This window comes from Squalius cephalus (genome assembly GCF_949319135.1).
Source record: "Squalius cephalus genome assembly, chromosome: 22".
NCBI classification, from domain to species: domain Eukaryota; kingdom Metazoa; phylum Chordata; class Actinopteri; order Cypriniformes; family Leuciscidae; genus Squalius; species Squalius cephalus.
The window spans coordinates 25,592,489-25,619,514 of NC_137143.1; the positions used below are offsets into that span (position 1 = coordinate 25,592,489).

General features: G+C 36.7%; 1 protein-coding gene across 2 annotated transcripts in view; it reads left to right on the forward strand.

Annotated features, from left to right (window-relative positions):
* diaph3 (diaphanous-related formin 3) overlaps positions 1-27,026 on the forward strand; it is a 323,176-nt gene that overhangs the window by 108,861 nt on the left and 187,289 nt on the right. For both annotated transcript variants that reach the window (XM_079856725.1, XM_079856726.1), the window contains 7 exons: positions 12,254-12,328; positions 12,523-12,592; positions 17,363-17,499; positions 18,178-18,283; positions 24,975-25,085; positions 25,844-25,962; positions 26,391-26,507. In XM_079856725.1, coding sequence (XP_079712851.1) covers positions 12,254-12,328; positions 12,523-12,592; positions 17,363-17,499; positions 18,178-18,283; positions 24,975-25,085; positions 25,844-25,962; positions 26,391-26,507 — 735 coding nt within the window. The remainder of the gene's footprint in view (positions 1-12,253; positions 12,329-12,522; positions 12,593-17,362; positions 17,500-18,177; positions 18,284-24,974; positions 25,086-25,843; positions 25,963-26,390; positions 26,508-27,026) is intronic.

Sequence of the window (27,026 nt, forward strand, 5' to 3'; positions counted from 1 at the left end):
AACTGTGCTAAACATTCATTTATAATGTGTATGAAAATTAAACTCTTTTCCTTTCTCCCATAGCATCCACTTGTAGTCACTTGTTCCCAGTTAGAAAACTGCACTTAAAGGAATAGTTCACTTAAATTCTGTCTGTAAAATTCTGTCGAAATAAATGTCTTTAACCAAACAGTTGACTTCCATAGTATTATTTTTTTCCTACTATGGAAGTCAATGAGGTCCATCAACTGTCTGGTTACCGGCATTCTTCAAAATATCATCTTTTGTGTTCAGCAGAAGAAAGAAATTCATACAGGTTTGAAACAACTTGAGGGTGAGCAAATGACAAATTTAGTTTTTAAGTGAACTATTTCTTTAAGTATAATATTGTCATAGGAACTGTGTTGAGATTGGAGTTTAAATGTGGTTATTTCGAAAGTCTGGTGGGGTTTATATCTCATTTAAAGCACATGATGTGAAAGTTTCTGTCCATTTGGCCTCATCTTTAAATGGTTAAGGACCTAACCTCCTTGTATAGCTAATTGAAACTTTTGATAAAAACCCACAAAGTGCATAGGGAAGGTGAAGGACAGAAGTTTGAAGACGTATGAGAGAAAAGGGGAGCTAAAGAAGAGCAAACCATCTCATGCTTATTTTCGACACGTTTTTCCCGGAACGAATGTGCCACTTTATGTGATTATGAGCAGTGGGACACTGCTCTCAATGCAGCCTCTCTTGATTGGAGCCTCCTGTGGCGGTAAAGTGTTCTGCCTTTTGTTTAAGACTGCCGTTCTGCCGGCACTTGTGGGATTGATTAATATTGTTATTCAGACACAAGCGTCCATCTCCAGATGTTCTGCTTTTGTAATCGAACGCTCCTTCGAAGGAGGGGGCAGGAAAGAGGGAGAACTTAGGAGAAAAAGAAAAAGCAAGCTGCTGTTTGATGTCAGGCTTACTGATACAAAAAGGCCTGGTAATGATTGCCTTCACTCGGGCTGATCATACCAGCTGCATCCCTTACTTCTGAGAAGAGAGAGGGAAAGAAATGAAAATGATTCTGTCGTCAGATGGCCAGACTTGGATGCTCATTTCATACAAGGAATTTTCAAAGAGATTTTGCTTCTGATAACTTCACATGCAGTGGAAAGAGTACTGAAAAAAACATACTCAAGTAAAAGTACCAAAATTCCAAAAAATGTAGTCTGAGTAGAGTAAAAAGTACTTGTCCAAAAAACTACTTGAGTAAGAGTAAAAGAGTAGCTTATTTAAAAGTACTCAAGGGTAGTGAGTACTGAGCTGCGGATTCTACCCCTTATAATAAACACTGTACACTACAATTAATAAATGAAAAGAACATTGTACATACTGTAATTCACATTATCTTTTGTTCTTTGTCAGAAAGATTGAAGAATATATATCCATCTTTTTAAAATTCATCAGAACAGTACACTCATTGCCATTTAAATCATATTGTAAAAAAAAAAAAAAAAAAAAACGCATTTAAAATTAGGCGTAATGTCATTGAGCCTGAGCATGCTATTGTTGCACATAAAATATCAATTTCATAACTGTGCAACGAATTAAAAAAACCTTTAGAAACTCATACGATAGTTCAGCGTCACACACCATGAGATGAGTTATTAAAAAATAACCAATTTCTCTCCAAACCGGTACCAGTTTTTATGTTTTGATAAAGAAATCAGAATCACTAATATTATCAGTTTACCTCACCTAATGCACTGAAAAAGGCTAAGATAGTGAGCTAACACTAATTACACTGTAATTCCATGCCATTAAATGTTACAATTTAAACGTAAACGCACATTGTTCTAGAAGGGTGGCATCATCCCTTAGATTTTACACAGCTATATTTACTCACATTGTAATGCTGATAATATTGCTGATAAAAAATTGTGCATTAAAAAGGGAAGTTATATCCGGGAAACTTTTACAAAAGAAACACACACGCACGCACTCACGCACTCACGCACGCACGCACGCACACACGCACACACACACAAAAACAAATGCATGTATCTTTGTAGTCTCGACGACGCTGTTTTATCAGCAGCATCCACACACACAAGAAAACAAAAGTTGAACATGAAAAATGTTTTTGCGCAAGTGCACTTGCCAAATGAAGACGGATTGTATGAAATGGATCAATAATATATTAAGAAAACGTTGTTTATTAACGAGCTGTAGTCACGGACTGACAGAAATGCAGTTCAAGTTAACGCCATGGTTCATAAGGTGCACTGCATACTGAATCTGGCTGCATGATGAGCACGAGACGGCAGTGCACAGATTGCGACGCGCCTCTCTCTATAATGTGATTGTAAAGTAAATGGGAACGGGAATTCACTGCATTGTGAACTCGTCAATTGAGGGAGTTGTAAGGGAACACTGTACGCAATACCCCCAACCTCACACCAAATGTCAGGCCCTGTAGATAGGCTAGCCTATATAAATATCATAGTAAGCAGAAATGTGAAATGTACCGTAGCATATTATAGAGGAAGACGCTGATATATCGATTGAATTGATGCTTAAAGAATGCACTTCCACAGCAGACATGAGTAGGCCAGCGGTTAAAGTTTTCTATGCATAATTTGATTTGATGACAGTCACGAGACCAATTACTCGATCCAATCACGTTGATGGATAAAAATAAAATTTTAAAATGAGCATGTAACGAGTAACGACCAAAAACAGAAGGAAAATAGCAGAGTAAAAGTACCGATACATCACTTAAAATGTACTCAAGTAAAAGTAAAATTGCAAAATTTTTAAACTACTCAAAAAGTACAATTTCAGGAAAAAAACTACTTAAAGTAACGTGAGTGTTTGTAATTTGTTACTCCTGTTCACCTGGTGGTAGATAAGTTGTTTGGGAGAAGGTGTTTTGCTTGATTTGCCGTCTGTGAGAATGTGAAATTTCGATGGCGTTTAGGAGAGTGCCGCTTCTGATCTCTTTGCTTTTCCCCCCGCCTCATTCTCGAACACGCTGACCTCTCTCCGCCGCATCATGTTGACAGGAACTGGCACCCTTTTGGTTTGAAGGGAGTCACCCTTGGTTTTTCAGCTGCTTTACTTCGACTGATTATTCTTGTCTTCTGCTCCGGGTTTCACCTGCTGATGATGGAAGTATATGGTTTCTTATTTGTAAGTTATGCGTTTCAATGAAGCTCTTATCACGACCCTAGGCCTGGCCTGCTCGGTATCATCCACTGCCTGCTTCCTGTAAGCATGTGTATAAATTTAACTCTCTCATGTTGCAACCTCATTCTTAACCTGTCAACATCTGGCAACCCTCCTCCTCTAGCACTTGTCACGTGTCACTTGCTGACATTTATGTAAGAATGTACGGTGTTACTGAATAACAGGGGGGGTGATAAATCTATACTTTTAATGTCAGCCTGGGGCATTTAAATTGTTGCTTTGGTTTTGATGAGAAGATTAATTGATTGCGTGGTAGTCTAATTGGTTGTCATTTTTTTTCTTTACTTTGTTGTTTTACTGTATGATTCCTTGGTGCGTATAAGAGACTTCTTTAAAAAAAGAAGAGAAAATTAATGACGCAAAACTTTTGAACAGTACTTACCTTGCTTCATTTTCAGCTTTATCTCTTTCTTCCCCTCAAGTTAGTTTTACTTTTAGTCTAAAATGTTGTCTTTTTATGTAACTGTATTTATATCAGCAGCATGGTTTGAGACACAAAGTAAACTAAAATAAATAAGCATTAACAAAAATAAAACAAAAACAAGACTGAAATATATAAAATGATGAATTATTAAATTGAAAGTGCAGTTTCTCTCTCCTCTTTCACTCTCATTGGCTATCTTACTCCTTTTGTTGATCCTTTTTGCATTCCATTACACTTCACCATTTCTTCATTCCTGAGAAACTACTTGATTATGCCATTTTGCCAGAAATTTGCTCCGGTTGACAATCCCCCATCCTGATTTTTCAATTACTGACACTTTCCTAATCTTATTCCATCCATAAAAAAAGAAAATAAATAACCCTACAAATTAGATGAATTCAGCATGAGGGCGACACAGCGTCTAAATGCACGTTTCTCGGAAACCGACATTGTCTTTAATTTACTACTCATTTGAGTGTTGAGACACGTCCGTGGCTCTTTATTCGGCTAAACTAACAGTTCATTTCATCCATAATAACCAGCATCATTGTCGTCATTTTGATTTAGATGAGCTGGAATCCCATCAGCAAATGAATTTTGTTGATGGACTACTACACTCCCCTTCTCTGTTTTCTCCGCTCCAGTCCGATTTGACAAATTCAATTCAGGGTGAGCCCCCCTTTTGCTTCACCTTGAAAATTCACACAGGCATACATGCTAGGATTTGATTAGTGGATGCTTGGAGGCATGCGGCTTGTTGATTAGAATTGGACGAGGACTGCATTTTGATGTGAACAGACATTACACTGACTCTTGCTTTTGCTCTCTTGCCACATAAACACTTGCTCTTCCTATGTATTGCCCTCGCGAACATGCTTTGATTCTCTGCTTGACTCTTTCTTGCCGACTACTGTACTATGTCGTTCCCTCATCAGCTCCATCCTTCTTTCTCCTCTTCATCTCCTTCTCTCATTATCATTTGTTTCCTTCCCCTCTCCTCCCAGTGGGAAGCCTCCTTTCTTGGCCATTGGCAGGTTCTCTAATCAATATGATCAGGGGAAAAGCTGGCGAATGAAAGAAACCGATGACTTTTTTTGTATTCAGCTACATATTACTCTGCTCTCTGCTGATTATTTTGTTACTATGGTACATTTACCTCTGTGGTGAGATGTGATTAACCAGATCTTAGGGGGCCTGAGCCCTCAACTCCCATCGCAATCAGCCGCAATACCTAAAAGACTGGCCAAGATTTCATCTTCCTTTCACACCTCTCAACGACTACAAGTTAAATATGTTCAGAGAGCCTTATTCTGTCTACGCACACCCAAGAGACCCCATGTACTGGAAATCATTACAATCCCTTTGGAGTGGCTGAAGCAAGGGGAAGTTACTGAACAAAAAGAGAGAAAGGAAGGCGTGGGGGAGTGTAAAAAGAAAGAGAAGTATAAGTATAAGGTCCCTTCATCATAGCTTCTCAGTAGGGCTGGTCCGAATACCATTTTTTGAGCTTCGAAGCTTCGGTAGTTGAATTGAATTTTTATTAAAGTGTCTTACTTACGTGTTTTTACTTACGTGCCCAGCCCAAATAGGCTTAAAAGACACTATTGACATAAAACAGACATAACATAGAAAGATGACCATCATACAAAGTACATAGGAAGATGACCATCATACAGAGTACATTACCATCATTTTCACAATATAAACAAACAAAACACTGTCAATTTAGGCCAGGATATAAATTCCTTTGCCTACGTTTCCACGCCTTTTCCACATATCTAGCCAAACTATGAATTTCATTTTCAAAGAGCCAGCTCAACATATCCCCATCCGTCATCCAAAACAAATCAGGCTTTTTATGTTGAATTCTCTCAAACATATCCATTCTTAAATCATGATATACAGGACAAAAAAACAAAAAATGCCATTCATCCTCAACGACCCTTAAATCACACAAAACACATAATCTGTCCTCTTCTGGGACACCTTTATGTAGTAATGAACATCGAATATTCAAAGCTTCGGAGAGAGGGTGCTGAACATATTCTTCTCTCTATTAAAGGCAGGGATCTCTGTGTCTGTCTGTCCGTTTGCATTATTATTTCAAGAACCGTTCATCCAATCGACTTCACACGGGAGTGCAGTGTCACATTTGGTGCAATATAGATGGACACGCGAGACGCGACACATTCAGAATTTAAACTTTTAGTAAACTACAGAACAGCGCGAGCGGGAAGCGGCGCGCCTCACGCGGGTAGGGCTTATATTCTCCGAAAACGGACACTGCACTAGTGATATAAAACGCACACACACAGGTCTGTTAAATTAAGCAATACTTTTAAGGTAGTCTAATATTTTTCTGACTAACAAATTACTGATACAGTAAAGGGTAGATTAAAAAAAAAAAAAAAACCCCGAAATTTAAATAAAGAAAAACGAAATTTAAATAAAGAAAAAACGGAATTTAAATAAAGAAAAACGAAATTTAAATAAAGAAAACCGAAAATTAAGTTAAATTAAAAACGAGATTAATTTAGATTGATAATAACGGGTAAAAAGGCTAATACATTTTGTTTCTATTATATTTTCCACAATGTCAAAGCAACGCAGCTTAAAGGAGAACTCCGGTCAATTTTAACATTGAGCTCATTTTTTTGTACATTTGGAGTGCTGTCAATACAGAGAACAACGACAAAAATCGGTGTTGCCTACACCGAGTTATTCTATTTTTAAAATTTGCACCCTGTTGACTTCAATAGGGCAAGTAGTAAGCCTGCTTTTTAGCCTCTTAACATCCTTTAAGTGTCATTACAAGTGCACAGAAAATGTGAGTGATTCCTTCCGAGTGAACACGAGTGAGTCTGACTGCAGTAGATGTTAGAGATATTAATAAAAACGAAGTTAATTCAGCCAGCGCTCAACCTTTGTTTACATCCTATTTTCGGTGGAAGGCCATAGTAATCGATTGTCGAGTTCACGCGCGTGATCATTGGTAACTAAACCTATGCGCGTGAACTCGACAATCGATTACTATGGCCTTCCACCGAAAACAGAATGTAAACAAAGGTATGAGCGCTGGCTGAATTAACTTCGTTTTTATTAATATCTCTAACATCTACTGCAGTCAGATCCACCCGTGTTCACTCGGAAGGAATCACTCACATTTTCTGTGCACTTGTAATGACACTTAAAGGATGTTAAGAGGCTAAAAAGCAGGCTTACTACTTGCCCTATTGAAGTCAACAGGGTGCAAATTTTAAAAATAGAATAACTCGGTGTAGGCAACACCGATTTTTGTCGTTGTTCTCTGTATTGACAGCACTCCAAATGTACACAAAAATGAGCTCAATGTTAAAATTGACCGGAGTTCTCCTTTAACCCAAAACACAAGCTCAGGCATGCACTTCGGTCCACACACACTCCGCTGTTCTGCGCTCTAGCCAGAGAACACTCCCGTTGCTGGAACACTTAGGCGTCGGTTCTATTTCTAGCATGCACGCGTTTTCCACGTGGCTCGAGCCGCGCCTGAGACTCGTGTTTCACGCAGGCAGTGTGCAAACTCCAACCTGTTAACATGGGAGCCGAAATAAAAACGGACACGCCACGCAGCTGAGACACTCATGCCACGCAGCCAGTGTGTCGCCGGCCTTATTCAAGCGCGAAAAACAAACAAAAAAAACCCGATATTCGAATATTCGGGTCCAGCCCTAATTCTCAGGTCCCTGGGTTCCAGCTATAGTACGACAGCATCCTTCCATGTTGGAGAAGCCATAGTTTTGATTTTCCTACAGTTTATTTGCATATAGGGAAGGACTTGAATGGGTTAAATGGTGACATGTATTCATAAGTGTTGTCAAAAATATTGATATTTTGATATGTATCGATACTGAAATATCTGAAACGATTCTCCTTTCTTCAGTATCGATACACTAATACCAGCTGCGCTTTTTTGTTCTCCTCTCCAACAGAGAGTTGACATGCACCCACCTCCTCTTATTCAGTCATCTCATTCACTCCGGTTAAATAGTGTTGGTGTGACCGGGTCTGAATTTCAGTGCGGGATTGCACATAATACTAAAATTTCCACAGATTTCGCACTCACATCCGAAGCGTTCACACATAATAAAGCCGCCTCTTACATACAAGTGCCAAAATGAGCTCTCTTTCGCGGCTCATTCATGGTCAAATACACACTAAAATCTTGGTGTATTTTGTATCCGTGGGTGCGTCAGGTCTTAGTAATAAGCAGCCTAATAAACGTGCCGATCTCTATGTTGTTAATGTTAATCAAACAACAAAAGATAATAAGAAAATCACTTAGTGCTCTTGACTGATTAAATTAATCTCTAAATTGTTCAATGAAGATTATCCAATGTTATTTTAAATTTGATTACTTTGTTTCTTCATTCAGTTTCTTTCCTGAATATTACTGTTGTAATGTTAGTATTTTGTTTATTCGTTCTTTTATTAAAACAAAAAGTTTATTTTTTCGTTTATCTTTTTTAAATTCAATTTACCATTTGAAATCAAGCTTCCTTGTGCTGTAAGCTATTGCAACAAAATTACCCCATTGTAAAAACAAATACATTGAGTTATGAAATTTGTGAGAATGGTAATGTAATTGATCAACGTTTATATATGAAAAAAGCTTGATCTCTTCATAAGACATTTTGGGATATTTTTTATATGCAGCGTTTTTTTCCCCGTTGCATCAAATTATATTAAATATTGATACTTTTCAAGGTATCATATCAAAGTAAAAAATTCCAGTATCGTGACAACACTAATTCATAATATATGGTTGTGGTACACATGCACACAATATCATGTTTTTTTTTTTATGTAGTGCCAACTCTGCATTTTATGTAGTGTGCTGAAACCATTCGTTTCCGCCTGTAAAGTGTATTATATTGCAATATATGTATTTTATTTTCTTAATTTCTCTTGGGTGCCGATATGATATGTATTGTGATTTAAAAAAAAATTTTTTTATTTTTTATTACAAGCGAAAGAAACCTAAAATTCTCGGGACAGCAGCATGTGTCCAAATTTTTATCTTAACCGTTCTATTTCATCAGAAACGATCTGTTAACAGGGCTTTAAGTGTAAAATATCAAACTTGCCCTTTAAGCACCAAGTTTCCATCAAAAGCTGATTTTGATCGCTATCGTAGACATCAGACAACACCAAACCCATCTTAAGTGTTTGCTGCCAAAAAAGCCCAAAAACGTTTTGTTTCATCTGACCATAGAACCCGTCCCGTTTGAAGTTCCAGTAGTGTCAGTTACTTTTCAAATGTTTTATGGACAGATGAAATAAAAAAAAGGCAGTGTTTTGGCAGCAAACACTTAATATGGGTTTGGTTCATACAGGGATAAAAAGTATGCCATGTGTAAAATGAAATACTCTGCTGTATCTTTAATGCTGTGGGCCTCATTTTTTGCCAGCGGTCCTGGACATTTTGTTCAGATAGGCTACATGGCATCATGGATTCGATCAAATACCAACAGATAAAAATCAAAACCTGACAACCTCTGCTAGAAATCTTATAATGGGCCATGTTTGGATATTCCAACAGGACAGTGATCCAAAAACAAACATCAAAATCAAAACAAAAATGGGTCACTGTGCACAAAACCAAGCATCTGCAATGGCCATCCCAGTCCCCAGACCTGCACCCTATAGAAAAGGAGTGGGCTGAACTGAAGAGAAGTGCCAACATGGATCTGGGAATCTGAAGGATCTGGAGAGATTCTGTATGGAGGAATGGTCTCTGATCTCTTGGCAGTTATTTTCCAAACTCATCAGGCATTATAGGAGAAGACTCAGAGCTGTTATCTTGGAAAAAGTAGGTTGCAAAAAGTATTTAATAAAAGGGGGCAAATAATTGTTCCAAATGTGTTTTGGAGAGAAACATTTATTTCATAATGTGATTTTTTTTTCCCCTCCACTTTCAATTCTTTTACTTCAATAAAAGGTTCAATTGTAGCATTTTTTCAAAATAAAATATCAAAAGGATACAATGCAGATTTATTTTTTACAGCCATCTTTGATCATATTTACCAAGGGGGCAAATAATTCTGACTAGCACTGTATACATATATACAGTACATACATACATACAGTCAAACCAAAAATTATTCAGACACCAGATATCATTTATTTATAATATAATATATTTTTTTACTAGTGGGTGCAGGGCACTATAGCCTAGTTCATTTATGTAAGTGAGGATAGCAAAATAAAGTAAACTGTAACGTATTATTATATTATACAGTGGACTACCAGTAAAATGTATAAAAATTTGGGACGAAAAATTATTCAGGTACTTTGACCTGACCATGGTTTGCTTAAGTGTTTTTTCCTTTAATTACTAATGCAACCTTTTTACACTACAGACAAAATTAAGCATTGCTTGGTAATTGGTTGACCTAAATTCAAATTATATTATATTATCTAATTGTGTACTTAAATTTAACAGCTGACAGCTATTAAACCTAATTCATTTGTGAGACAGTCTAACAGAAGGATGACCAAACACACACACACACACACACACACACACACACACACACACACACACACACACACACACACACACACACACACACACACACACACACACACACACACACACACACACACGCATAGATATATATTCACTCTAAAATAAAATAAAAACTAAAATGCAGAAAATAAATAGTCCCACTGCTACAATTTGTTGTTACAACCATTTGTGTCCACCTGTAAATTGCAGGATGGTTGCAAAGTATTTTACCTTTTGACTTTTGCTATTTTATGATGAAACTGTAACGAGGACTCATTTTGGTGAAAACCTTCTGTCTGTGAAACTGTGGTGATATCAGTCCTGCCACAGCTCAGCTAGGAGAGCACTTCCTCTCAATCTCATCGGACTGTCTCTGTATTGCTTTCCATTTTACTTTACACAGCATTATCTTTCTCCCTCCTCTGTTCTCTTTTCCTCAGTCCACCTTAGTTTCTAGTTTCCGGGTTGTGGTCAATTTCGGCTGTAATTTAGCCTTGGAAGCACACCCACTCCTCTTGACACTGGCTTTCTGAAAATTGGCTATTGATGCTCACCGCTCTTCTACACTTACACTGAGGCAATTTCACACAGTTCTGTGAGACCGCACTCAACCCAGCCCACTATGACTGACATGATCAACAGCTCATAATATGGCAGATGAGCTTTTCTCTTGTTTTTACCTGACTGATTTTAGTGGGCTTAACCGCCAATTTATCAGTGATTCTCTTTGGCTACTATGGACTTAAGTACACAATGAATCACAACTTGAACATTGCGTGAAATTGCAGTGTAAGTTTGTTTTTTTTAGGTGTTTGCGGAAAAGAATGAGGCTTGAACAATGAAGTTTACCTGCATCTTAAGGATCTTGAACAAATTGATGGATAAATGCTTGCATGCATGCAAATTATTGCCTGGATTATTGAGTGGGAGTTTACTTTGAAATAAAATGTTTTAAATGTTAATTTGAGTTTCAGTGCTTAATCTTTTTAGACAAAATAGGATTATTATTATTATTTATTTTATTTTTTTAAAATATCTTAATTTAAATATCAGCCATTTATTATTGGCCATAACATGAAAATAATTATTGGTATCTGATAGAATTTAGAATTGTTACTGTAAAAGATGTATCAGGCCTGAACAAGGTTTTTCACCTATACTTATAGTTTTGAGGTCATACAATATATTATGAAATTAATAGAATAATAGTATATTAATTATATAATATACAAAATATTTTATTGGAATCTCTGCTTTATTGGACCGTGTTATTACTGTTACATCCAAATAAAAGCTTATGTTTTAGAAACATCTGTTATAGGCTGCAGTATGAACTGTGACCTGCTTGCTACACACAATGGGTTAATCGGTTTGTTTATGCTTATTGAATTCCCTCATTATTAATCAATGCCTCACTCGACATGCTTCCCCTTTCGTTATTGGAGAGTTAAATTTCCGCCGTGGCAATTCCCACAGACAATAGAGGCCAAATCAATGGAGATGTAGAGCGCAAGATTGTGTCTGAATGGAATTAAAATAAACATCTTTGCTCTATTAGCAATGCCTTTCACTTTTAGCTCCAGGGGGAGAGCTTAATTTGTTGAAGAATCTAGTGTGGGAATATAGTAACGTTAAATAGGCTCTGACAAACTCCACTCTGATAAAGCTTGTTGACACTTATGTTTCAGTCCTGGTATGTAATGCATTCTGGTTTATTTAGTTATATATAATTTACATACTTCAGTTCTTCTTAGACCTTTACCTTGACTGTTCCAAGCTGGTGGAATGACCTGCCTAACTCAACCCAAGAATCTTTTGAATCTCTTTCATCAACACTTCACCCTTTAATACTAACACTAACTATTCTATATATCTAAAAATAAATAAATAAATAAAAAAACCTTGCTACGTCACATGTACTGTGCTAGACTAACTGGGACTAGTCATACTTGCATATTGTTGCCCTATTTTTTGTCTTGATTGCTTCTATTGCTCTCCTCATTTGTATGTCGCTTTGGATAAAAGCGTCTGCTAAATGATTAAATGCAAATGTACCCTAACATGTTTTTTCCCCCTTCCAGCTGGGTGCAGAGTTTTGGCCATGAGGGTCTGGGCCTCCTGTTGGAAACGCTGGAGAAGCTCCTCCTCAAAAAACAGTAAAACAAATTCCATTATATTTCTTAGGCAAAAGCTTCCTACTAGGTTTTAAGTGTACTTTACCCTCAGCATGAGCCCTGAGCTCTGTACAGTTTAACTAAACTCTGACTCTGTTTTTGTCTTCTGGAAACCCACTGAGCTCCTCCCTCTTTCACTTACACTCTTTCTTTCTTTCGTGTTTTTTTTTTTCCAGCCAAGAAAAGGTGGATAAGAAGAGTCAACACAAAGTCATTCAGTGCCTGAAGGCCTTTATGAACAACAAGGTAATAACGTCACTGAGTTGCTGGTTCACTTTATAACTACCTTCCACATGAGATAACTCTCATGTCATATTGGACAGTTATCAGTTTTCAAAGCCCACATACAACCTGCAGCTAAATATGGTTTTGACTCTTCCTCTCAATGTGAGTTCCACAGTCTTCGCTCCCATTGGTGGTTGTTAAAATGTTAAGCTGTAAAAATGGTTTTTGCTTGCACATTTTCAGCTGCCCTACATCAAAAATGTCACTAATGATATATAGAATATGTGGAATGAAGATTTTTTTTTTTAGCATATTTATCTGCTGTGGATGTATTTCATGAGTTTCAGATGTACTTTTTTGAAGTAGAAATCTCATTATTACCCTAAAGCACCAGCTTCAAACAAGACTAATTCCAACCACTGTTGTGTGTCAGCCGACCCCTTCATCAACTGGCGCATTACGTGTCCGCTAACTCACTATGAATCCGCTTCTCCCCGTTGGACGCACTTACCTGTGTCAGCTTTCAAATGGTCATGAGCGATAAGAGCAGAGCTTCAGATGAAGGGGGCTGCAGACAGCCACCACTCTGAACTCGGGAGGGGGGTTACTCCGCACGGCCGATGTGGAGAGGTCTGAGGGGGCTTTTGATGATTTGCACACTCCTGTTAGAGAGAGGCGTTAGAAGTGGATCTCCAGTGGTGTCTCTGATGTTGTTGAGATAGCCCGGGGTCTGAAGAGTTACCCACGCCTTGTGCACACATACATACGTTCAGATAGAGATCTGTAGTGTTTTGATCCATGTTCATTCACTGGGTATGTGGCAGATGTTAGACCGACATGTTGTCTGGTGTCAACATATCCCATGGTGTTTGAGTGAAGTTGAACTGATCTTATCTGAAAACCTGTTAGCAGTCATCTATCAGCCTTGCTAACAGGTTTGACTGTTTTGTTATGATGGCGTTTGTCAATGGTATTTTCTTAAAGTGAGCATTGCTTTTACAGTGCATCGATATTAGAAATGTAAAATTGTAATTATTAAATGTAAAATATAAATTTTTTATTCATCTGTATCAGTCAATATTAGATATTTATGCATCCCAATTTTCACTATTTTATGTTTAATTAGTTTTTTTTAAATCTTTGCTGTAATCTAATGCTCAGTTAAAATGTTAACAATTATTTTTGTTTTTAGAGTTTTATTTAGACAACAAAGCATAGAATAGCTGTGGGCGATATGACCAAAATCTTATATCACGAAATGAGTAAGCAATATAAGCACTACAGTGTGCATAAAACCACATTTAAGATTAGATTAGAATCTGTTCATTAAAAGCTTTATTGGGCGTACATGGCACTGATAGTAATACTAAGCACTAAAAATGTTGTTGTAATTTAATTGTTGAAATCTGGAACCATAGAAAGAATACATTTATTTATTAAAATCTTTATATTTTGTTTACCTCCTTTCATTAAAAAGCGTTATGTCATTATTAGGCATTAGGCTGTCATAAATCATTACAATTCAAGTCTTACAATCACAATTCTAATTCATTTGTTGAAACCTGGAAGCCATAGAGAGATCACATCATTTATTTTTTTATAAAACAACAATATATTACAATATTTGTAATTAAATTATTCATTTTACCTTTATTGTTAAAATGCATTATATCAGCATCGCATGGCAGTCATAGTCATTCACTTATTAAAATCTGAAAGTAAAGAAAGAAACGATATTGATATTTTCTTTAGACAATATATAATATCACTCAATATTACACAACACCTCTTATTAAATACTACTACACATTTGCTGGTGGTAATGCTGTAAATGAGTCCTACCTGTCGTGACATTCCCTACTCTGCCTTCTCTTAAAAACTAGTGTTTTTATCAAGGTAAATTCAACATATATTTCCCAATGAAAGTATATTTTTGTGTAAAACATGTTGAAGATTAGCGAACAGGCTGACGATTCATTAAATAAGCTATTTACTTACAAAAGCTGTTTATTCAGCGTAGTGAAGCTTCTCCTTCATTGATATCTATAAAAAAATGGCCTCTTGTCTCCTTCCCTGCCTACGGTTTTATGGCTAAAGGTTGCAGGCTTGCCTATTAGTGGCATTGGTTTCTAGTAGGGCTGTCACTTTTGTGAAAAAATCCTGTTCGATTTTTTAAACATAAGTGTTCATTGAATCGATTGTATAATCGATTTTGCATGTCTAAAGACGTTTCCATTTTAAACGCCAAATATGGGCAAATCAACGGACAACTAACGGGCATTAGGACGAACGTAAAGACGGCGCTTGAGACGCGCACAAGTCAGTAATATTCCTGATGATTTATTGGCGTGAAGTTTCGTGCACAATGACAAACAGGAGTGCAACATTCTCGAAAAACAATAAGCAGAGTGGACTGCCATAACATCAATGAAAAACATTACTGCAGTCTTCAACATGCCTGTGTTTACGGTTAGAAATGTCAAACAAATTTCGCCTACGTAAGCGATTGTAGACCGTAGCCCGAATCTGTATCTGCATGCATGAGACTGTCTGAATACTGGCAGAATTCAGTTTTGTTGTAAAAAGAGACACATTATGAAGAAGAATAATTTGCTGTTTTGTGTGTTTGTCAGAGCCTGCAGTTGCTGTGAGAGGCGCGTTCGCTGCGCGCGTATCGTCACGAGCTGGACGCGCTCCGAGAAAAAATACCGTTATAATCGATTCTCTATTTTCGTTTTCGAAACTTGCGTTGGTTGGTCTGATCGATTGTGCAATCGATTTTCGAACGAAAAGTGACAGCCCTAGTTTCTAGTAGCCCCAAAGATCTTGATAAGCTGGATCAGGTGTGTTTAATTAGGGTTGCAGCTAAACTCTGCAGGGCAGTGGCCCTTCAGGAACTGAGTTTGAGACCACTGATCTACAGTATGAATTGAGTGCCCGCCCCACCCATTAGGAGCTTCAGAAGTTGATGTTCCTTTTTCTTTTTTTGTTGTTGTATTCAATTGTCTCGTCATCAGCTCTAATTGACACGCCATTCATTTCAAATGGAAACAAAGCAACTTAAGCGCATCAGTGAATCTTTCAGTTGGAAATCGGTCATGGTCACCCACTGAGGAAATATAAATGGGTTGTGGCCATTGTTGTTTTCCTGAGGCCTGTTTCTGAAGGATCAAAAGAAAAACGCTCGCTGCATCTATTTCTGTGTAGTCATTTTGGGAATTAATTTGTTGGAGATCCCAGTTTTGTTTTCTGCAAGTTTCAAAATCTGCTACACATATCTCTCAGCCCTGAAGGTCTGGTGTAATCCCAAGCACCCGACAGGTGCTGAGAGCCTTATTTACCCAGAGGCCTGTCACCGCTCCAGACCTCTCACTTTAGCCCCACAGCATCATGGGACGTATTCTGCCCATGTTGCCTGCCAGCCAGGTGCTCCCGTCCATCTGTCACCAACTCCCACCGAATGAAGACAGAAAATGGCTCAAATATGTTTACATCCATTACTGTGCGTAAACACTGTGATAGCACGTTATCTCCCCTGTGCCTCTGAGGCGGGAAGGATGTTTTCATACCTAAGTTTGCATAAAAAACATCTGTTCTGAATGACAAGAAGTCTGAGATATGGCAGTCGGAGCCATTAATTGACATGAGTTATAGAGCAATTAACACAACTTGGTGAATTTGCTGTCCTAAAGCTTTTTAGTTAGAAATGAATTCACTCAGCATGATTCTTGTCTTGAAAATTGCTAAACTTAAGTCACAAGTTGTTTTGTGTTGTTGCAAGATGGCAGCCGATTTGTGTCTTTCCATGTTTGTATTTGTTAATTTCTAAATAAGCACAATTTCAAAATTAGTCTTTCCATTTTCAACAATGAGACAAGTGTATCTCTTATACCTAAAGATTGACAGAGTGGAGATATCATCTTCTTTTAAGTTACATCAGAATGTTTTGAATTAATGAGAAATTCGTCCTGTGGTGTTGGCACTGCGGTCATCATTAACCGAACCCCCATGTTTTATATTGGATATTCTCCCCTCTTTGACTCCTCGCTTCTCTCTGCAGGTCTCGATCCGCTCTTGTCGTTCTAGACCCCCAAGGCTTTTCTGTCCTGTGACTGTGTTCTTCATTCACCTTTATGTTTGCCATTTCTTTCTTTTTTTTTCACCCTTCTCTCTCTTTCATGCTACTATTAACATATCCCTGATCGCAGTTTTGTCATTACTTCAAGGACAGAGCAACAGGCAGCTACGTTATGTCCTTCTTTATTTCCTCCACTTTTAAAGTCACCTTTAATTTAAAACTAAAACTCTTCTCCAAAATTACTACTTTGAATTGGATGTGTCCCTCAATATTTTATATAGCTTAATGTTTACAATAATAAACCCTAATATTTGATTTATTTTTTGTTGAATATGGTTATTGTAATAATGTTTTTTATTATTATATTTTACTTTAATATTTTATAATTAGTAATAATTTAGTAATAATAGTTTATTCTATATATTTTTTTACTTTTGGTTTTGTTTTGTTTATTTTTATTTTGTTCCCCCACCATGCACTTCTCTGTTCAGGCTGGTCATTAGCTCTCCTTTTTAGTTCTCTGTTTTGTGCAGTAATTCTTTGTAAGTCATTACATTCAATTTCAGATTCACTGAATTGATATTTTACTAAGACGCTGTAGATTTAGCAGTGGTGCAGTGTCACTGCGGAATAGCATCGCAGGAATTGCTTAGTTACACTGGGTTATGAATTACATAACTCTACATAACTTATGAATTACTGTCTGTCTGCAGTATGGACTGGATCGGATCCTTGGAGAGGAGACTAGTCTGGCACTGTTGGCCCAAGCCATTGACCCTTGTCAGCCAGCCATGATGACAGATGTGGTTAAACTGCTTTCTGCAATCTGCATTGTAGGAGAAGAAAATACGTAAGCCTCCCGACTTGCTTTTTCCAGCCTTTCAGTTGAAATCAATCTGGTTATGATGCAATTATTGTTCTTTCTTATTTCAGCCTCATTTCATTATTTAATTATTCAATTATATAATTTCTGTTGGAGTTTTATGTCCTCACTGTAATATTTAACCTCAGTATTCTCAAATAGGGTATCAAATATTTATGTATGTGTGTGTTGAAATGCTTTTTGGGCTGCTGTTTGTTGAACTTCACATCATGGCATCATAATTAAAAAAAAATATATATATTTAGTTGTGTGTATGTTAGTTACTGTTTGTTTTAGCTTCCATTCTGCATACCGATTTTTACACATTAGAACAGCCTTGTACATACTCTTACAGATGCTTTTTCCTTTTTATGTATTTTTTGTTTGGGCTTTTTGCATTGAAATTATAAGCAGATCATACCTTTAGCTTGGATGCATAAAGGATTCATCAGGACTACTTCATCAAAACACTCTTTTTCAAATATCAGCTTCATGTAAACAATGAAAAGGTGCAAGTGTCTTTTATGAAAACTATATTAGGAGCAGTAAGTGCATTTAAAGTGCCCTCCATACCAGTGAGAAGTGCAATCCCAGCATAACTCTGCAAAAAAATGTAAAGCCAAATCAAAGCTGTGACCCTTATTTTCACTTTTTTCCTGCATAAAGTTTGGAGAAGGTCCTTGAAGCCATCACCACGGCAACAGAGGGAAGAGGGGTGGCCCGCTTTAACCCTATCGTCCAAGGCCTTAGTGTTCGCTCCGTCCAGTTACAGGTAAACGTTCTCTGCTCCTCATATGCCTTCTTGTTCACTCATCTTCTGCTGATACATCCCTTTCAATGCCCTCATGACCTTGTATGGTAAAATACACACTCAGCCAAATATACACATTTTTACCTATGCTAAATGCAAAAGAAAGTGAAAATGCTTTCAGCCTGAACTGGTGCCACTTTCTAAAGAAAACGAAAATAGGATCACTGTGATCTGTGAATGTGAAAATTATTTGTACAGACACAAATATGAAATATTGGAGAAATGCAATGATGCTTTTAAATACGAAACTAAGATGCTAATAGGTGGCGGCAATTGACTGTCTTAATGAGTGAGTCATTGAGTTATTCATTCAACTGATTCGTTCAAATGGCTGTTTAATATGAGAATGAAGCAAGAATCAATCTCAGCTGAAAATGTTTGGTGGCCGAAGTTTGGAAAAATAAACACTTACACTTGCCCCTTCAAAAAAATCCACTTGAGCCTGACAATCAATACAAGCATTATTGAAATATATACATATAATTTTATATTAATAAATAAATATATTTTTTTTCTATTTAGTTATATATAACTAAATTGAATGTAATTTAATTTATAAAAAAAAATAACTTTTTAATATGCATTTTCACAGTTAAATCTATCTTGTTTTAAGGAGGTTTTCATTGGAAAACAAGACAAAAGATTGATTAAAGGATTTTTCTTTTTCAATGATAGCACAAATATTAATTAACCTAGTCTATTAATTAACACTTCAGTATAAAACAAACCATTTTTACAGTGCTGTTTCCTTTATTGTGACAGACTGGTGGTGTGTGCATTGCTCAGGAAATACATTTTCTTTATATAATATTTCATTTTGAATGTTTTCCTCAGAGATTTGAGGGCCGCTAAATGGTCATGCTGAGATGAAGCACCAGCTATTTGCTTGGTAGTGACTTCAATAGAACAAAGTCACAGGCCCTGAATCACCTCTAAAACGCAATTTACACTTTAAAATATATAGAGGCCTACACCTAGGGCTGTGACGGTGTCAATTTTTTACCAGAGCGGTGGTAATGGACCAACTACCGGCAGTGGTGTGGTGGTTGGGGGGTTGTTTAAAAAAAAAAAAAAAAGTTTATTTGAGCAAAAAAATGTTTATTTGAGCTATTCCGTCAAAGAAACAACACACTGAAACTAAAATCACCCGCGTGTGTGAAACGCGCTTTACAAATAAACTTGACGTGCCTTACCATGTCTAATAACAAGCACGAATTGTGTTAAAAAGAATTTGACGTGCAAGTATAAATATATAGGCTATCTGTCCTACAGCGTTTTTCTACTTTACCATAGCAAAGAATACGAATATAATAGGCCTAATTAGAAGCAAACCAAAGGAAGAAACGTAGGCTATAATCCCCTTAGAAAATGGGTGTGACGTGAGTGAAGATTTGGGAAAAGAAACAAGAGATTCCATGCAGGGATGAGTCACGATTTTTGAATATTAAATTAGTTTATTTAATTATAGAATTTCGAAAATATCGCATGTAAAACAGCATTCACATACAAAAAATTTGTTTTGGCGGACCACTGCCGGTGCTACTCAGCCACCGCGGTGGCGCTTTACAACCGCGGTGGTGCGGTTGTCAAGTTTACCGGCACAACCCTACCTACACCAAAAAGGATCAGAAAACAAATAAGCAAGTGTGCTTGTTAACAACCAGTCTTTTATACAAGAACACATTTCAAAAGCTTATATAAGTAAAGATACTCAGTGTTCCTAAATAAATTAAACGTTATAAAACTAACTTAATTTCCTGCCCCTTTCTGACAAATTAACATGACCTTTTGTTTAGCCAGCATGCTTAGGGGCTCAGGACATTTGTAAGATTAGTGCTGCCGGTTAAAGCACTTAATTTGCATTGTAAAGAACAAACTGCCATTAGTCAAGCATCCCTGATAAGATTTAAAATAATTCCATAAATAATTACTAATTTGACTAGGGATATTTAGTCCTATGCCTCTAAATAAGACAGAAGTGCACCATGAGTCAGGGTCTGTAAACCACAAATCTTGTAATGGACAGTTTTCTTAAGTATTCCAACAGTAGAAAATCTGTCTGTCCGTCATTCTTTCTCGTCTCTCTGTAAAAATGTGTATTTTTCAAGGACCGTGCAGATGCCTTGTTGTGTCCTATACCTTATCTGAACTGTCTCTGGGCTCTCTTGTCACAGAATGTGTGCACTCATTGTAAGTGCCCTGTTCCTCTGGAGTGTGCTGGCCCTACCGAACAACATGCACTGGTTTGGCTGCTTTAATTACACGGCTTCATTGTTGAGGCTGATCAAAGTAGCCGTGTTTCAGTTTAATTGGTAGCTGAGGGAGGTGAAAAAGAGGCACAGAGCTTTCACTTCAAATATGTATAGAGCGAGCACGTGTTCACATACCTTTATACCTTTTATATACCTTTTATACCTTTATATAAAAGTTTATACCTTTTTCCTGGTATAAATTGCAGTATAAGCTAAGTATAAGCTTGACTATTTACCGACAATGACACAATTTAAAATGAGGATAAAGAACTATTTGAGTACTAAATGCACATGTGATGTTACTGAGTGCTGCTGGTGAATATGTTGAGATGTTTAAATTGCCAAAATGTCTTTTTCTGTTAAATGTTTGTATATGTATTTTTAAAATGGAACTATTATTCTGCCGTCTTGGCCAGGACTCCCTTGAAAAAGAGATTCTGAATCTCAATGGGATTATTTCCTGGTAAAATAAAGGTAAATAAAAAAATAAATACATACGTTCTCATATCTAGCATTTAGGATAAACCACTAACTCCGCAGTTAATGTTACAGCTAAAAAAATATTCTTTTGACATAATGACAGAATGCTGTCATTGTGCTTTAATTCTTTACTGTGATCTGCAGAGAGCAACATATTTAGTAGTGCTGCAACTTGAGCAAAATATTATGTTTAGCATTAATCAACTCACTAATTTCTCCTCTTTCAGCCCAAAAGCTTTTTATAGTGTTGAATAGTTAATACGAAGCAATTGCATGCTCAACAATAGCAGGTCACACAGGAAATGACCCTTATTGGCCGATTACTCTCCATTAGATAGGAATTGTTTAAATGAGAGGAGAAAAACAGCCCAAAAAATATCCAAGACATGCACACTGGTTAATATCCATGAAGGCCAACTGGTGTGTTTAGGGGCCTCTCTAGTAATGTTCTATTGATTGACTGGTTATTGTTTCTTCTAATAGTTTGCTGTGATCTCTTTTATCAATCTTTTTTTTTTTTAAATGTATACATAAATCATTTATTACAGACCATTATCACTGAGAACAGTTTGTGAGTTCACTCTACTCTCCTTTTCTTGCCTGAGATATATTTAGGGGCATGTTTCTTCAAATATATGCTTTTATAGACACACACCCAGAAAAAGTGCATAAAGTTCAGTTTGTTTATGTAGGAGTGAGAGGCAGGGAGCACTCAGGGTCGACCATAGACTGCATATGACAACTTTATTTTTGAAGAATTTAAGCTCAGCTCCAAGAGGATACTATTTAAAGGAAAGTATTTTCCTTTTGCATGTTTCTGCTCATCCATTGGAGTTAGTAAATGATTCAGCATGTTGTTTTATCAATACATAATTTGTGTTTTCATGTCTATGTCTAGTAGATACTTCTTTTAGCACTGTATTACCCTGAGCTAATGGAGGGTGAGTGATTCTCACAGGAATAGATTTTCTCTTTCTCTCCTCATCCTGTCCTCTCACCACTCCCATCTCTCACCAGGCATGTGAAGTAGGCAGATTAAGAAGATGGTAAAGTTATTAATGGCTTATGTTTTTCTTTTCCCTCATCTTAAGTGTCTCTTTTGCTCTCAACTTTGCTGATATTTCTCCCACAGTTCAACCACTGAGCCACACAAATATGGATAATACAATATCGTCGTCTTCTAAATCAAAAGTTTGTGCTTATGTAGACTGTCCAAGCAGATCTTAAAAGCTATATCTTTTTTCTATTTTAAAAATATCAATTTACTTTACCCAACTAAATTTTATTCTTGTGTTTGGACCTTTCGAGTTTAGAATTAGAAATATTTTCTACAGTTCTTTGGATGCAGGGGTAAAAATATAGATTCTTTTATGAACTAGTTCTTTGTAGTGAATCAAAATCTTACAGCCAAACAGTCTGATTTACAAACAGTTACTCTTATGACCATACTTATTTAGTGTATCACTCAAAAGACCCAAACTCTGGAGTTACCGTTTGAATCATTGATGAATGAACTAAATGAATTATGCAATGTCATCATTTTTATCGTGTTTTGACCCTTAGGATTAAGATTTGAAATGTTTCCTGCTATTTTTAAGGCTGGGTAAAAATATTGATTCTTTGATTTGTCACAACTCTAGTGAACTGGTGAATGTTATGAACAAGTTCTTTTCATGAAGTCCAAATCATACAGCATGACCAGTATGGTATAGTCCAGGGGTATTCAATTAAAGTTCCAAGAGGTCCGATCTCTATAGTTCTTTCCCAGCGGATGTCTGGACAACACAGTTATACATTTCCATCGGGGCAGCCGTAGTACTATTATAATTTCGTCCTCTGCTGGGAAGGTAATATAGAGACCGGACCTCTTGGAACTTTAATTTAATACCCCTGTACTATACTATACTGCTATACCTGTTGTGCAGTATGTTTTACTGAAAATAACTCGTTCATAAGAGTCACCAGTTTAATAGAGTTGTGACAATTCGAAGAATAATTTTTTTTTTACCCAACCTTAAAAATTTGGATTATAAATGTGTCTAAAACAGTCAAATAGTATCAGTGAAGAGATGTTTTTGTATTAGGGGTGAGGCTGCAGATTGTTTCTCAATATAAATACCTTGGCATACTGATTGATTCTAAACTTATATTTAAAGTTCAGGTTAACAAGGTTTGTAAGCAGGTTAAGTTTAATCTTTCTAATTTTAGGTTTACTCGAGATTGTGTCAGAGGCAGCTAAGATGTATATGCATTCTACTGTTATTTCTCACATTATTTACTGTTTAACAACTTGGTTTCAGGCGAGCTTAGAGACTCTAAAACCATTGGAGTCTTTATACAAACAAACACAAATTCTTTATAAGAAGCTGGTACATTTTCATCACTGTTTAATATTAGAAAAATATAATCTGCTGAGCTGGGAGATTGATTAAATATGCAAGTGTATGTCTCAAGTATAAGATTAAAATGGGTTGACTTCTTCCCCTCTTAGTCAGTTTGTTAGTATTAGAATAACTGCGTATCGTTCCACAAGAGGTGCATTAAGAGGAGATTGTATTCAACTCAGGCATAGTAATTTTACTCAATCTGCTTTGTCTGTTAAAGCTGCACGGCAATGGAACGTTATTCCAACAACTATAATATAACTATATATACGTCGGGGTCTCGTTCAGCCTGTCGGGCTTGTTATTCGCTATAATGACCGCCTCTCTATACATTATCCCTTACATAACTGTCGGCTCTTCTGCTATTGCTTCTGTCATCGATACTATTTCTCCTTGTCATTGTACTTTTATGTTTGTTTGTTTTATTTTTATTGCTATTATTTATGGATTGTGTTATGTATTTTATTTCAATTTTAACTAACCATATATTTTGTCTTAGGTTGACGTATAACTTGCCTTTGGCTAATTCTGGCACATTTACAGGAATGTTTATTAATGTGCAAACTAACTCATTTAGTTACCCTGGTAACTAAATGAATAAAAAAAAAAAAATAGAATAAATTCGTACCAGCCCTGTGCCATCACAACCTGTTCGGTTGAGACTCACCACTATAAATTATGTGGAATCAGTGTGGTTTGTGTAATAATCAATTCTTTTATCAGCAGACATTATGTGAACTGGAGGCACAGACACACAGGGCCATACAGACAATTCACTGTCTGTTCAATATGCCTCGGTCCCCTGAATGCACCAGTGCCTTTTAACTAAACATTTCCTCACACATGTGTGATTTAGGGTGTTGCGAAGAAGGCTGATCAATAATTGATGATCTGTGTTGCTTGAGGAAATGAATAGTAGATTTTGACTGAGGTGATGGAATCCTTTGTTGGCTGAGAGCTCTGTGAGAGTCATAAACCGCAGTGATGCTCTGCAACAAGTCCAAACTGCAGTCTCATATACATTCCTCTACAAACGAGTTGTCTTCTGCTTCAGTGAAACATTTAAGACCATGATGCTTATATTTATATATTTGAACACCCTGGAAATCATGGAGGGGTCTGAAATTGTCATCGTAGGTGCATGTCCACTGTGAGAGACATAATCTAAAAAAAAAAAATCCAGAAATCACAATATATGATTTTTTAACTATTTATTTGTATGATACAGCTGCACATAAGTATTTGAACACCTGTCTATCAGCTAGAATTCTGACCCTCAAAGACCTGTTAGTCTGCCTTTAAAATGTCCACCTCCACTCCATTTATTATCCTAAATTAGATGCACCTGTTTGAGGTCGTTAGCTGCATAAAGACACCTGTCCACCCCATACAATCAGTAAGAATCGCGATTAATCGTTTAACAGCCCTAATATATATATATCCATAAACATATATATACACATACATATACATATACATATACATATACATATACATATACATATATACTCATACTGAATGTTATCTTCCCTTTAGGTGGCTTGCATGCAGCTCATCAATGCCCTCGTAACGTCTCCTGATGAGTTGGACTTCAGGCTGCACATCCGAAATGAATTTATGCGCTGCGGCCTGCGAGAGATCCTACCGGTAAGCGGCTCCACCACTGTCTGTGTATTAATATTTAAATGAGTTGTCCACTTGAGTGAAATATTGTAAAATGGGTCTACGAATAATTTATGAGGCCTGAAGGAGAGGTCGCTCTGCTGAATCAATAGCTACAGCCAGGAATTGGATTGGTCTCTTTCTCTCGGTCTGTCTCCTCTTGGCATTCTGAATGTGGTTATGTTCTATCAACAAACAACTGAAAACTGCCTGAACAAAACAGGAGAGAAGTGTGTGAAATGAAAGCCAGAGAGTGTGCGAGTGAGATAGATTAATGCCTCACGCATGTCTTATTTATTATTCAAAACAGAAGCTGCCTTAGAAATGGGAGTAGAGAATAAGAAGAGATGGAATGAAAGCAAAATTATTATTTTTTTTCTAAATACACATTTTTGGAAATTGTGTTTTGTCAGTGTTTCTCTTTTTTTCCCTCTTAAAGTGGCCATATTCCACATTTTCCCCTGAATGTCCACTTAAAATGTTAGACACGTTTTCTTGCAACAAAAGCAGTTGAATGTAATTTTTGCCATGATTTTTTTCCCTCATTCTTGCTGTTTACTTAAAATAACACCTACTGTTTTGCTTCCATATCTGTAGGACTTCTGTATGTAGTTGACCTCTGTTCTGATTGGCTAACCTCTTCACGTATGAACTTTTCTATTGGATGTTTTCTATGTTTTCTATTGCATGACCCATTTAATTTTCTCTTTTCTTTGTTTACCCTTGCCTTTCCCTCGGTGTAGAGCCTGAACACTGTAAAAAACGATGCTCTGGATATTCAGCTGAAGGTCTTTGAGGAGCACAAGGAGGAGGACATGATTGAGTTCTCCCATCGCCTGGAGGACATCCGGAGTGAACTGGAATATCCTTCTGATGCTGAGATGCATACAATTTCATTTGATATTCTGTCCACACTTAAACGCTCCTCAGAAAACACTCCCTCTCCTGTGTCGTCTTCTCTTTCCTTCTCCCACTCATTCTTTGATCCTTAGAGGACCTCCAACAATAATATGGTGGTCATATAATAATATCATTGCAAACCATGCACTGATTGCATTGATGTTTTCTTAGATTTAATCAAAACCATAAATCTCCCTTATTCATTTGCTTTCATTAGTGTTTTACCAGTCTCATGCTTTGACAAGGCTACAAGATAAGTCTTTGGTTTGTCTTCGTGTTTACACTATTTATAAGAGAGTATGTATGCATGTTCTCTTTTTCTGTAGTTTTCCATTTGTTCCCTTTATTTTACCAGTGGCAGAGTTGAGTGCTCCTTAACACAGTGTGTACTGATATTGGAGATGTCTTTAATGTGTTATATTGCTCTGTGAAGGACACAAGCGCTGAGAGCCATTTTCTTTCCATACTGCAGCACCTGCTGCTGGTCAGGAATGACTATTTCACACGGTGAGGAGTGCTTGTTTATGTATTTGTTTTTATTGAGCTGACTAAATGGTGAATGAAAAATACCCATGAAATGGCTATGTAATTTAGGCAAAGGACAAAAAAAAAATATATATATATAGAGAGAGAGAGAGAGAGACATAGAGACATGTTAAACATTTTATTCAGTTACTACTTGTTCATTTTGGATTTATTATTACTAATTGATGAATAATGTTTTAGAATAATATTAAGGAATAAGTTGGTGTGTTTGAACTGTTAAATAGTATTGGACGCACAAGACCTTTCATAAACCTGTGGAAAAAAGAAAATGTCTTTCAAAACCAACTCCGGCACTTAGTCACGTTATATTCATCTTATATTAATATTCAATTTTTATGAAAATGCTGCCTCTCTTCCCTTTCAAACCTAGTCTGAGGTTTTTATTGATTTCTGTCTAATTAGTGCCAGTGATGCAACAGCATACATCTTCATGGCAGTAAAGGTCTCACTAATGACTCAGTGTGTTATGTTTTGGAGAAC